General features: G+C 31.4%; 7 protein-coding genes across 7 annotated transcripts; 3 read left to right on the forward strand and 4 right to left on the reverse strand.

The window, feature by feature from the left end:
• Positions 1-577: 577 nt before the first annotated feature.
• On the forward strand, positions 578-2,137 carry GO595_003665 (bacterial Ig-like domain protein; the record flags this gene model as incomplete). The annotated part of the gene is made up of 1 exon (XM_067916710.1): positions 578-2,137. The coding sequence occupies one exon, from the start codon at positions 578-580 to the stop codon at positions 2,135-2,137; it is 1,560 nt and encodes a 519-aa protein (XP_067775952.1).
• A 167-nt stretch (positions 2,138-2,304) lies between these two features.
• GO595_003666 (60S acidic ribosomal protein P1) lies at positions 2,305-2,616 on the reverse strand (the record flags this gene model as incomplete). Its single annotated transcript, XM_067916712.1, has 1 exon — positions 2,305-2,616. The coding sequence occupies one exon, from the start codon at positions 2,614-2,616 to the stop codon at positions 2,305-2,307; it is 312 nt and encodes a 103-aa protein (XP_067775953.1).
• A 357-nt stretch (positions 2,617-2,973) lies between these two features.
• On the reverse strand, positions 2,974-4,038 carry GO595_003667 (uncharacterized protein; the record flags this gene model as incomplete). The annotated part of the gene is made up of 1 exon (XM_067916713.1): positions 2,974-4,038. One exon carries the CDS (start codon positions 4,036-4,038, stop codon positions 2,974-2,976), a length of 1,065 nt encoding a protein of 354 aa, XP_067775954.1.
• A 662-nt stretch (positions 4,039-4,700) lies between these two features.
• Positions 4,701-6,215, reverse strand: GO595_003668 (cytoplasmic heat shock protein 70; the record flags this gene model as incomplete). Its single annotated transcript, XM_067916714.1, has 1 exon — positions 4,701-6,215. One exon carries the CDS (start codon positions 6,213-6,215, stop codon positions 4,701-4,703), a length of 1,515 nt encoding a protein of 504 aa, XP_067775955.1.
• Positions 6,216-6,560: 345 nt separating this feature from the next.
• Positions 6,561-7,211, forward strand: GO595_003669 (ribosomal protein S3; the record flags this gene model as incomplete). Its single annotated transcript, XM_067916715.1, has 1 exon — positions 6,561-7,211. One exon carries the CDS (start codon positions 6,561-6,563, stop codon positions 7,209-7,211), a length of 651 nt encoding a protein of 216 aa, XP_067775956.1.
• A 289-nt stretch (positions 7,212-7,500) lies between these two features.
• On the forward strand, positions 7,501-8,463 carry GO595_003670 (Phosphofructokinase family protein; the record flags this gene model as incomplete). The annotated part of the gene is made up of 1 exon (XM_067916716.1): positions 7,501-8,463. The coding sequence occupies one exon, from the start codon at positions 7,501-7,503 to the stop codon at positions 8,461-8,463; it is 963 nt and encodes a 320-aa protein (XP_067775957.1).
• Positions 8,464-8,953: 490 nt separating this feature from the next.
• GO595_003671 (uncharacterized protein) lies at positions 8,954-9,427 on the reverse strand (the record flags this gene model as incomplete). The annotated part of the gene is made up of 1 exon (XM_067916717.1): positions 8,954-9,427. One exon carries the CDS (start codon positions 9,425-9,427, stop codon positions 8,954-8,956), a length of 474 nt encoding a protein of 157 aa, XP_067775958.1.
• Positions 9,428-12,371: the final 2,944 nt, after the last annotated feature.

The following is a 12,371-nucleotide window of genomic DNA, read 5'->3' on the forward strand; positions in this document are numbered from 1 at the left end:
TTTTTATTTCGATGTTTTTTGCAAAGCAATTAATTTTATTAAAAGTCAAGTTTCTGGGGTTTCATTTATTATTTAAAAAGCCACTATTTATATTTTTAATAAAATTAACCTCATAGCGAGAAACAAGTTGGGTTCATCTCAAAAATAAAAATATTTTCTATAATAACTGATTATGTGAAAAATGCTTTTCATTATTGTAATTTTTATATTATTTTTTTAAAAAATGTTTTCATTATTTTTGTTCCACATAAAATGTGAACAATCAATTGATCTTAAATTAGTCAATTATCCTTCTGCTATGTATGGTCAAGGTGGGACTATTCTAAATTGGTCAAAAGTCAAAGGGAATAATGTACAATATCTTGCATATCAAAGGAAAGATGGCGGTGATTGGAAAAGGATAAGTACATTTTCAGATGGACAAATAATAAAAGTATTACAAATATATCCAAGTAATACAACCAAAGGTGTGAGAAATAATGCATATAAAGAAAGCCGTTTGCCACATATTTGTAATGTAATTTTTAGCAATGGAACAAAATCACAATTATATGTATCAGGCTTATTAAAAATTTATATGGAAGGAGGGACTGCTGATTGTCCTGGACAAGGAATCGGTGGTCCAGTAGAACCTTCAGGAAAACACCCTTTAACAGGAAAACAATCTATTTTTGTAACACCAGTATCAATAGATGAATTCGAAGATAATCCAAATATGATATATCAATATGATGTAGTATTTCATGGTCAATATAATTTTAATGCAGGTGTTTCTATTACAACAGAAACAGTTCAAAAATATGTGAAACCTTATATTGAAAATGAAGGTGGTTTTATTGCTGGTCGTGATGTTTTATCTGGATATTTTTGCAAAGGAAAAAAACCATTTTCACTTTTAACATTAGGACCTTCACATTTTAATTTTTATGCTCATCCATGCCACCAGTTTGGTACAATATATGATATGTATGATCGTGGGATGAAGATATTATTATTAGGACCAATAACATATTACCCATGGAAATTCAGTGGAGGCGTAGGTAGTGTGTTTCATATTCCAGAATCCGGTACAACAAAACAATTGGCAAAAGGCGATACATGGGTTCAAATAGGAAGTAGATATAACTTTCCACAACATTCACACCATTTTCCTTATCTAGCTACTTATAATAATACAGCAGCATTACAAGATTCAAATAGTGCTAAAACAAATTCACACTCAAGAAATATAATGGCAAATTTAATATATTCTATGAAAAGAAAAACAAATTTAACAAGTTTCGTTGATCATTCATCAAATGATTTTGAAGCTCCAATTGTAACTTTAGATTGTTCAAATAGTCGAATAATTCAATGGGAAGGAATTGATATAGGAACAAAATATGATTTCAGAATTGAAGCTTTTGAAAATGATAATATTACTAATGTTATTGCAGTTTCTGCTGATGAACATATCGAAGTAAAAACTGGAATTTATGCATATTATTATCTTATTGATAATAAAAATGATACAAAAATAAATGGAAATAAAAGAAGAGAATACCAAACTACGGAAACAAAACATGTAATTCAACCTAAAGAACAAATGAAATATTTTCACATTGCAGCTTTGGATAATGCAAATAATCTTGGAAATACTGTCCACTGCTTTATTAATCCATTTCCAACACCTACAATGTCTCCAACACCTTCAAGATCACCATCTCCTTCAAGATCTCCTTCTCCTTCACAATCTCCTACCGCCTCAAGGTCTCCATCACAATCTCCAACTCCTTCGAAATCTCCTTCAAGATCTCCAACCCCTTCGAAATCTCCATCACAATCTCCAACCCCTTCAATGTCTCCTTCATATTCACCAATGGAAACACAAAAAATCGGAAGCGAAGTTTTTAACGCAGAGGCTTCAAAATCAAATAAATATGTTGCAGCTATTGGAGGTGGTGTAGTTGTAGTAGGAGCATTAATCATTGCAGTAACTATTTACATTTACGTTAATAACAACAAAGAAGAAAAAGACATGAAAAATGACGAAATTGAATATCAAATAAATCAAAACCTTGGCGAACCTCAGAAATTCTTTAATCCATTGTTTGACAAAAAAGGAGAAGATGATCCATTTGCAAAAGAACTAAATTAATAAAACCTGCAATTTTAAAAATTTGATTTTTTTATTTAATTGTTGCTTAATGAAGTTATTATTTTCAAAGAACTATAGATATATTACTTATATTAAACGTTTGTAATTACCGAATTAAAAAAATTTTCATAAAAAAAGTAAGATTATATGCAAGGCAAATTATTTACTTAATCGAAGAGGTCATCAAAGCCACCCATCATTTCAACGACTTCTTCTTCTTCCTTCTTCTTCTCTTCTTCTTTAGTTTCTTCAGCAGCACCTGTTGCAGCACCACCAGATGGAGCAGCACCGCCAAGTGCTGTTCCTTTAACAAGTTCAGTAACATCGTGTGTCTTGAAATATTCTGCAAAAAGATCAACCCAATATGATTCAAGTTTAACTCCTGCAGCTTGGATGAGCTTGTTGAGTTTGTCACTTGTGATTTCAATTCCATCATCGTTGAGAATCAAAGCAGCATAGACAACAGCGAGTTCAGCCATCTCTAAAAGGGCCAAACAAAACCGCCTTGCATGCAAACGAAGATTCTCAAAAATTGTCATTTATTGAGAGTAAAACGATCACAACCACTTCTTGGGTTTCGAGCTGTTTTATATCCATTTTTATATGCATGTTATTTTGGTCATATAGAAACAGTCAAATAATTTTATTTGTTCAAGTTAGTTTTAATTTCGTCTGTAATAATTTATTTATTCACTAATTAGATATGAATGTCTCTCAATAATATTATAAAAATCTTTAAATAATTATTCGTATTAATTCAAAAAAATCAGATTTTTGTTTTGATCTATTGATATTCTTTATTGAAATTTATCCAAAAAATTTTATCACAATCAAAATTACTCTTTTAATGAATTATAAAACTTAAGAAGTTCATCTTCATTTAAGGCCAGTAACGAGAACTCCCATGGCCCAACAAGTTCAATAATTTTTTCCCTTAAATTAAAGAACTTTTTAATCCCAGGAGGAATTGCAACTCCATATCTTCCCAATTTATCATCAGCTTTCACAACAATTCTTACTGAAGCCTTTTCAAGCGTCTTTGAGATTACGCTAAAACTAGAAACGCAAGTCTCAATCTTTTGAACAATTGGTTTCAACTCAACAATGAATTCGACCGTTACGCGATAACGGTCGTTTTCTGTTTGATTTTCTTTTTCGAATGATTTTGAAAGTTCTTCCAGTTGATCACATGCCTTTCTTATCTCTTGGTAGAATTCATTAGTTTCATTGTAAAGAGTTTCGGCCTCAGAAAGGGATTGATTAAGATCTTGTTGATGCTCTCGAGTAGAATTATGTTTGTTGCGAAGTTCTTCCATATTTTGATCAAGATCTTTGATTTCTTGTTGCTTGGCGTTGATGTTTTTTGCAATCTGTTCTTTTAATAAATTGATATAATGTGGATGGATAGAATCTGATTCATTTTTAAGTTGTTCTATATATGCTTTGAGCTCGTCTTTAACTGACATAAAAATTCCCTCTATTTTTGGATATAGGTCTTTTAGATTTTGAAAGATATCTTGTACTTTGGCATGATAATCTTGACTTTCTTGGATAAGTTTTTGATGTTTTGCGCTTACCTTGGAATCTAGATTTTCAATTTCGGATTTTAATGATTCTCTTTTTGCAGAAAGACTTGCAATTTGATTATTTTTTTGATTAATATAGTTTTCTGTGTCAAGATATGGATCACTAGCATTTCTTGTAATGGTTTTCAGATGTTCTAAATAATCATCAAAGATTTTGGCATATCTTTCTTTTTCACCAACAACATCATAATTTAAATCAGACTTGCCTATAATTTGCAAAAGTACTTCTTCAGCTTCGTCAAGTTCCTTTTGTGTTTTTTCTATTTGTTCTGATAAACTTTGTAATTTAGCTTGATACTGTTGGTTCGTTATCATTTGGAAATTTTCAAATATCTTTTGCGCTCGATAGAAATTTTGATATTACGATGGCGACTTTTCATAGGGTATCTTGATCAGCGTTCTTGAGTTATATTTTATAACTATCTATAGATTTCGAAACACATACAAGATCTTACAAAATATTTGTGCAGGCTATTGAATCGAATTTTCAATAAAAACATATCTAATATATAAAAATTGGTTTATATACATATATTATGTAAAAATTATGAAATCTAAATTATCATTAGTTCTTTCGATAATCTGGTCAAGAGTTACATAAAAGGTATTTGTTCTTTATAATCATATGGAAAAAATCAGTAAATTAATATTTCCATCAACTCGTTGTTTAATAAAGAAAAAAATGGTACCTGTGGGGTTCGAACCCACGCACCTCTCGGTATTGGGGCTTAAATCCAACGCCTTAGACCACTCGGCCAAAGTACCAATCCAAATACTAAAAATAGCAAAATAATCTAAGTTGTTTATAGAAAAATTTTTCCATTATAAAGTACATTCAAATTAACAACTTTCAATAAAATATTTTAAAAAAAACATATACAAATTTTTACAGTGTTTGAATTCATTTTGCATGCTATCACATTTCGTCTTTTGTATACAATAAAATTTTCGATAGGTATTTGAAAATAAATTAGCATTTATTTTTCATTTTGTGCGTTTTCCCCAACCACTTTGCCAACTCGTAACTTAAATGAATTTCCTGTATTTTCTTCCACCGCCGAAGCTGTAAGAATTCCATTTTCATTAATTTCAAAAGTAATTTTAATTTTAGGAATTTGCTCAGTATTAAATCCGTCCAAATAAAAACTACCGAGTAAATCGCAGTCTTTTGTATATTCACTTTCACCTTCATATATTTTAATTTGAGCGAAATCTTGTTGATCATTATTCGTTGTATAAAATTTTGATATTTGTATTGGAATTTTAGTTCCTCGTGGAATTAACACGTCCATTTTAACAGTATTACATTCAACACCGAGAGAAAACGTTGTAACTTCATTAATATTAATATTACTTATGATTCCCTTAATTATTCCTGCTTGTATAGTTGCACCATAAGCGACAGCTTGTTCTGGATCAATATTACGTCGAATTACATCTTTTCCATCAAAGTATTTAGAAATCATTTTCTTAATATATGGAATCTTTGATGATCCTCCAACAAGAACTACTTCATCAATTTTTGCTTTATCTAAATTCGATTGATGAATGACTTTTTTAATTGTATCTAAAGTATGTTTAAATAAATCTTTGTTAAGTTCTTCAAATTCTTTTCGAGTTATATCACAAATTAAATTATGTCCTTGATATATGGACTCGCATATGATGGTTGCCTTGTCCCTAACTGAGAGAACTAATTTGGCTTGTTCACATGCTTTACGTAATGTAATGACTGATCGTTGAGATTGACGTAAATCACATTGATATTTTTCTTGAAATTTATCAGCAATATATGTGACCATTCGATTGTCAAAATCTTCGCCGCCAAGATGTGAGTTACCGCCTGATGAAAGCACAGTGAAGTCTAAACCTTTGACTTCAAGAACTGTAACATCAAATGTACCACCGCCAAGATCATAAATTAATACATGACGAATTTCGTCTGTGTGGCTTTTGAAACCATAGCCAATCGCAGCAGCAGTGGGCTCATTTATAAAGCGTAAAACATTGAGACCAGCAATAACGGCAGCATCATGTGTGGCTTGACGTTGTGCATCTTTGAAATAAGCTGGAACTGTAATAACAGCATCTTCTACTTTGGTTCCAAGGTATTCCTCTGCAATATTTTTCATTTTGGTTAATATCATGGCAGATATTTCTTCTGGATATAGAGATTTTTTTTCATTGTCCCAGTTTACTTCGATCGCTGGATGGTCATCATCTCCACGGATAACTTTAAAGGGCCATATATGAAGATCTTTTTGAAATTCTGGATCAGTAAACTTTCGGCCTATCATGCGCTTGGTATCATAGATCGTATTCTGCGGATTGATAATCCCTTGGTTGCTTGCTTCTTCGCCAACACAGTCTTCTGAAACAATGGATGGTGTTGAGAATTTATCCATTTCATTTGGAACAATTATAATTTTACCATCTACACAAACACCAACACTGCTGTATGTTGTCCCAAGATCGATTCCGATGGCTGCCATGAAGAAAAAAATAAAAAGTCTTTCAGAAAGAAGTTTGGCAAATTTTAGAAAAGCGCACAGAATTGGTGTTTACTCATTATTGACCTTCACACGTTCACCTTATTATAATTATTTTTGATTTGTAGTTAATAATTTTTATGCATGTATATTCTGATAAATATTATTATTGTGAAATTTCATTTTGGATTTTTAACTCAATATTTGATTTAGATTTGCACAAAACTATTTCCTTTTTAAAGAATATCACACATTCACCATTTATCCTGAGAAGATGAAAAAAAAATTAAAAAAACAGTAAGTATTTAAACGGTCTCTTATTATTGGCGGTTATGGTCCGCCTTTGCTATGAAAGCTCAACGCTGCACAAAAGTACGTCGTATTATCGAAACAGGTCTTTTCTATGCTGAACTTAACGAACTCTTCACCCGTGAATTAGCTGCTGATGGATATGGTGGTTGTGAAGTTCGTACAACACCATCCCGTACAGAAATCATCATCAAGGCTTCTAACACAAAATTATTTGTTGACAACAATGGCCGTCGCCTCCAAGAAATCCGCATGATGGTTTTAAAGAGATGGCACATTAAAGATGACCAACTTGAAATCTTCATCGATCGTATCCAACGTCGTGGTCTTTCTGCTCTTAACCAGCTTGAATCTCTTCGCTTCAAGCTTGTTAACCGTATTCCAGCTCGTCGTGCTGCTTATTCTATCATCCGCTTTGTCATGGATGCTGGCGCTCGTGGTTGTGAAGTTGTTATCTCAGGTAAAATGAGATCAGCACGTGCTGCTGCAATGAAGTTCCGCGAAGGTTACATGGTTAAGAGTGGTGATGTTTCACAAAAGTACGTATTAAAGGCTGTTGGCCATATCCCAATGAAGCAAGCCGTTGTTGGTATCCGTGTTCTCATTATGTTGGCACACGATCCACAAGGCATCACTGGACCACGTGAACCACAACCAGATGTCATCAAGGTTCACGAAGCTAAAGACTAAAACGTTTATTGCTTTAACAATGTATTTTTTTTTCTAAAATCAGTTTTATATGTTTTTGAGGTTTGATCATTCAATGAATTTCAAGTACAAAAAATTTAGTGATTTGGATACAAAAATTGGTGTTTGATAAAGTTTTAAAGTTTTTACTCAACGTAATTGTTTCTATAAGAAATTTATCAAAGAACGTGTTTAGGAAAAATTTTATGAAGGAATGATAAAAAACCGTTTAAAGCCCAATTCAAACACGATCAATTCCCATTGAAATCGAAACAAAGAGATATCAAATAAAATGTTCGCTGTTGTTTCAAGTGGAACAGATAACAGTGGCATCAACGGAGCTATTCGTGCAATTGTTAGGACAGCAGCTGCTCATGGTGCTCGTGTTGCCGGAATTCGTTGGGGTTTCCAAGGCCTTCTTCAAAACCAAATGTCATTCCTAACAAGCAGAGATGTTTCTGGTAAAATAGGAAAAGCTGGTTGTTTTCTTGGTACTGCAAAGCCACAAGGAATTCTTACTGACCAAACAATGGATACAGCAATGAAAATATTAAAAAAGAAAAAGATAACAGGTCTCATTGTTATTGGTGGGTTAAACTCATTAAAGGAATCTCGTAAATTTATTGAACGCGGTATCAAAGTTATTGGAATACCTTCAACAATTCAAGATGATATTAACGGAACTGACATTTCTCTTGGCGTTGACTCAGCTGTTAACAACGTTATGAGGTGCGTTGATTGTATTAGAGGTAGTTCATCTTCACGTGAACGTACATTTCTTGTTCAAGTTGAAGGTCGTAGCTGTGGAATGTTAGCTATACGTTCTGCTCTTGTTACTGGTGCTGACTTTTGCATGATCACAGAAAGACCGTGCGCAGATATGTCCAAACTTGCCAAGCGAATGGCTGAATTCAGTCTTAAAGGCAAAAACCAATGCATTACGATAGTCTCATCTGGGTGGCAACCAGGAATAGATAAACTTGCCGATTACCTTTCAGAACACGAAAAGGATACCGATTTGATCGTTCGAAAAACGGTTTTGGGTTATGTGCAGCGCGGGGGTGCCCCAACTGGCTACGATAGGATTCTTGGAACACAAATGGGGCACCTCGCAGTGATGGAGTTGCTTCAGGGACAAACTTCAAAAATGATAGCAACGATAAATAACAAAGTGGTTTCTGTTCCATTGGATGAAATTGATAAGCCAAGAGTGATTGATCCGTCATTTTTGGCAACATTCAAGTTGACCAGGTAAAATATACATTGAAATATCTTTTCGTTTTAAGCTTGCTAAATAAGCCTCATTAGTTAGAGAATAAATTTATTATATTTCTTCTTTTAAATCTTTGTGTTGACTTCAAATATATTATAATAATATATTATTAATATAAATATATTTATAATATCATTAAAATTTTTGTTCCATAATGCATCAAATAAAAATGCATTAAAGGTGAAATTTATTCAACCACAAGAAAAAAAACTTCTGTTTTAGAAATAGTAATGATCATTACTATCTGGAAAAAGCATGCAAATCCCAAAAAAAAAAGTTTTGGCGTCAAAGATTTTTTTACAAATTAGTTTATAGCGTGTTCTTTTGGCGATAGAATACGTTAGGCAAAAGCCAAAAAACGATCACTCCGTAATAAAGTATTTAAAAAGTGGTGAAAATTCCTGCCCAATTAAAGATAGAGAATGTTCGTTAATTTAAAAAATTTTAAATGTTTAACAAAAAAAATGAAAAATCATCGTGAATTAAGCTTATTTGATAGCGCAAGTTGAAATTTTGTGTTTGTTCCACCATAGCTTTCATGTTTGCGTTCGAGTTGTGATAAAGTTGCAACAACATTAAGGGACATAACTTCCTGTGCAGCGTTTTTTGCAGACATTAAAGGAAATCTGAATTGTCTTGGATTTGATATTGGCAATGATCTTAATCCTACACGAGATCTTGCAATTGCTATGACATCCTGACCATTTGGTGCGTATGTGCATAATGTTACGTATAAATATGCATGCATAATATCACTTGGTTGAATGATCATACGAGAAGGGTAATCCCATATTGGATTTACTGAAAGAGGTGATTGTGGTGTTGAAAATGCATTTTGAAGTCCATCTGCAGAAATTAAAAACCATAAAGTAGAAATATAATTATCTAACTGAACCTTAAATTCACCATCTTTTATAAATAAATCTAGAAGATAAGGAGAAAACATCTGAATTTGGCTTTAGAAATGTGAAGTTTGTTTGGGCAGCTTAAAACGGGGCACTCCGGACGATATGTCCTCTTTTGCTATTCCTTCGGTTCAATGGGTTCAGCAGCTCAAGAATAGCTTATTCAACTTACTCTTCTCATGCCAAACAAAGTATACTTATTTTCATTCTCATAAATTTGCAGAAATTGCTCAAACATTAGATAACCTCTATAAATCAATAAATTCTACTCCGGCTTTAAAAAAGCCTTTAAATGCAGAAAAAATAAATATAATATTAGAACTAATTAGTAAGTTTAAAGCATTGAATGAATTTATTATTTCTTATAATAAAGAAAATTGCTTAGAAACAACTATGAAATACAAAGTTGAAACAGTTGTACAAACTCTAACCAAGTTTCGAAAGGAATATAATCTAATTTGTACTAAATTACAATTTCCTCCAGATTTCTATTTTCCAAAAGAACAAGCACTATTTGTAAAAAATGATTATGAAGATTGTCAAAAGATCATGAACGAACTTAAAAAGATTCTCGAAAAATCAGACAAATTAACAGAATCAAACAAAAGCATCTTAAGAGAACGAGTTTCGGAAGTTCAAACCATAATTTCTGAACGCCACAATTCACCATTTAGCGCAGAACGTATTGTACCTCAATCTGTGATTAATGATGAACTGAAAGAATATTTACCATGGGATCTTCCAGAAGATGACTTTACCATCTGCAGTGAGATTGGAAGAGGGGGTTTTTCAATGGTTTATTACGCGCATCGTAAGAGCAACGATACGTATGTTGCATTAAAAAGCGTCAACTCTCTTTATATAACTGCCCAACAACTTGAGTTATTTAAACGAGAAGTTCATGCATTTACCACATATAATCATCCATGTATACTTCCATTTATTGGTATTTGTATTAGTAAGTTATTTATTGTTACCGAATATATGTCAGGTCATTCATTATATCAACGAATTCATAATAAAGAATTACCTATACTTACACCAACTGACAAAACAATAATAGCTTTAGGCATAGCATATGGAATGCGATTTCTTCATGAGAAGAAATTTATTCATCGAGATTTAAAAAGCTTAAATATACTTCTTGATTCAAATAGTTTTCCGAAAATATCTGATTTCGGATTAAGTAGACAACATAATGATCAAGATGTAATGACAATCGGAGTTGGGACCAATTTTTGGATGGCGCCTGAAGTAAAACATTCAGATCATTATGATAGTAAAGTCGATGTTTATTCATTTGGTAAAATTTTATTAGAATTATTAACAAATGAAATTATCGAAGATGAAAATCCACTTAATAATGATCATTCAATCATACCAAAGAATTGTAATCCTAATCTTTATAAGTTAATTCGTGATTGTTGTGAAAGAGAACCTGATAAAAGGCCAGATTTCAAGAAAATTGTTTCAGATATAGAGAATGGCGAAGTAATGTTTGATGGGACAGATAAGAATAAAGTTAATGAATATTCTCAAATGATAATAAAACTTGAAGATAAGAAATTATTAATAACAAATTTGTTGTCAAACATCAATGAAGAAAATCAAAATGTTATCATCACCAAAATATTTAAATTCGATGCTAAAAACATTGTTTTATCATTACAAGATAATATGAATATATTATATAACTTAAGACAAAATAAAGAATTTATTTCATTGTTTATGAAATCAGACAGAAATGAAATAATTCTTGATTTATTATTAGCGACAGAAGATAAAAGAATTATTGAAATTCTTTTTTCTTTTTCGAGTAATATTAATCCTAAATTAATATATAAATTAGAACATTTCCAAAAGCTTTCACAGTTCCTTGTTTCTAAAGGACGAAACTCACGCAAAAACACAATTTTATTACTTCAAAAGATAATTGTTAATGAACAATATGATTCTATTGATGATGTCTTAACTACAATTCCTGATCTTTTATCACAATTTGCTTTGTTCCCTGATATAATTCTTTCGACGTTAGAAATGATGAAATTATTTCCTTCGTTTCCTTTAAGTATTGAAGAATCAAATGGTTTAATAACTTTAGTATATAATTTAAATCGTTCAAATGAAGAAAACGATTATCAAATTTTATTACTTTGTCAATTCCTTCTTAAATCAATTCAACCATCAGTTGAGTTCTTAGATAACTTATTTTCAATTCTTGGAATTCTTTTGGATAAAAGTGAATCAATAAAAATCGAAACATTAAAAATTTTGATGCAAATTTTCCAAATTAATGAATCATTTCCAATTTTCGCGAAAATAAAAGAAAATCCTTTTAAATCAATTTTGCGTTCTAAATCAGAACAAAGTATTATTTTTACTTTACATCTTTCTCATGTTTTACTCATGCAACCTTCGACATTTTCATTAATGAGTACACTTTCAAAACATTTCGTTTCTCTTCTAAATCATAATAACAACGAAATCTCTAAAATAGCTATTGCTTGTTTAACTTTACTTCCTGCTGATTTAATATTAAACGATGACAATAATGAAAACCTTATTAAATTCTTTAACAATTCTTTTTCGAAAGAATCGGAAATTACACAATTTGCTATTCGTTTAGCAGGAATTATTTGTTCTAAATCTGAAGGCGCAAAATTTATTCAAAAATACGAAAGGGAACTTTTTGAATTCCTTAAAACCGAAAATAAACAAATCAAAAAGTTCACAGTCATGGTTTTTGCTTCACTTTCATCTCGGAATCAATTTTCGAAAATTTATGAGGATTGTTTACCAGTAATGTTGAGATTAATGAGAGATGATGAAGTTTCGAATTATGTTTTTGTTTATTTATCAAATATTACTATGAATCCAAATGCAGCGAAATTATGCGCACCTTTTATCTCAGATTTATTACAAATATTAAACGAAGGGAATTTTAAATCTTTTCCAATCATTCGACGAATTGCAACAACGATCGAA

The sequence above is a fragment of the Histomonas meleagridis genome (assembly GCF_020186115.1).
Source record: "Histomonas meleagridis strain 2922-C6/04-10x chromosome Unknown contig_23, whole genome shotgun sequence".
Lineage (NCBI taxonomy): Eukaryota > Parabasalia > Tritrichomonadida > Dientamoebidae > Histomonas > Histomonas meleagridis.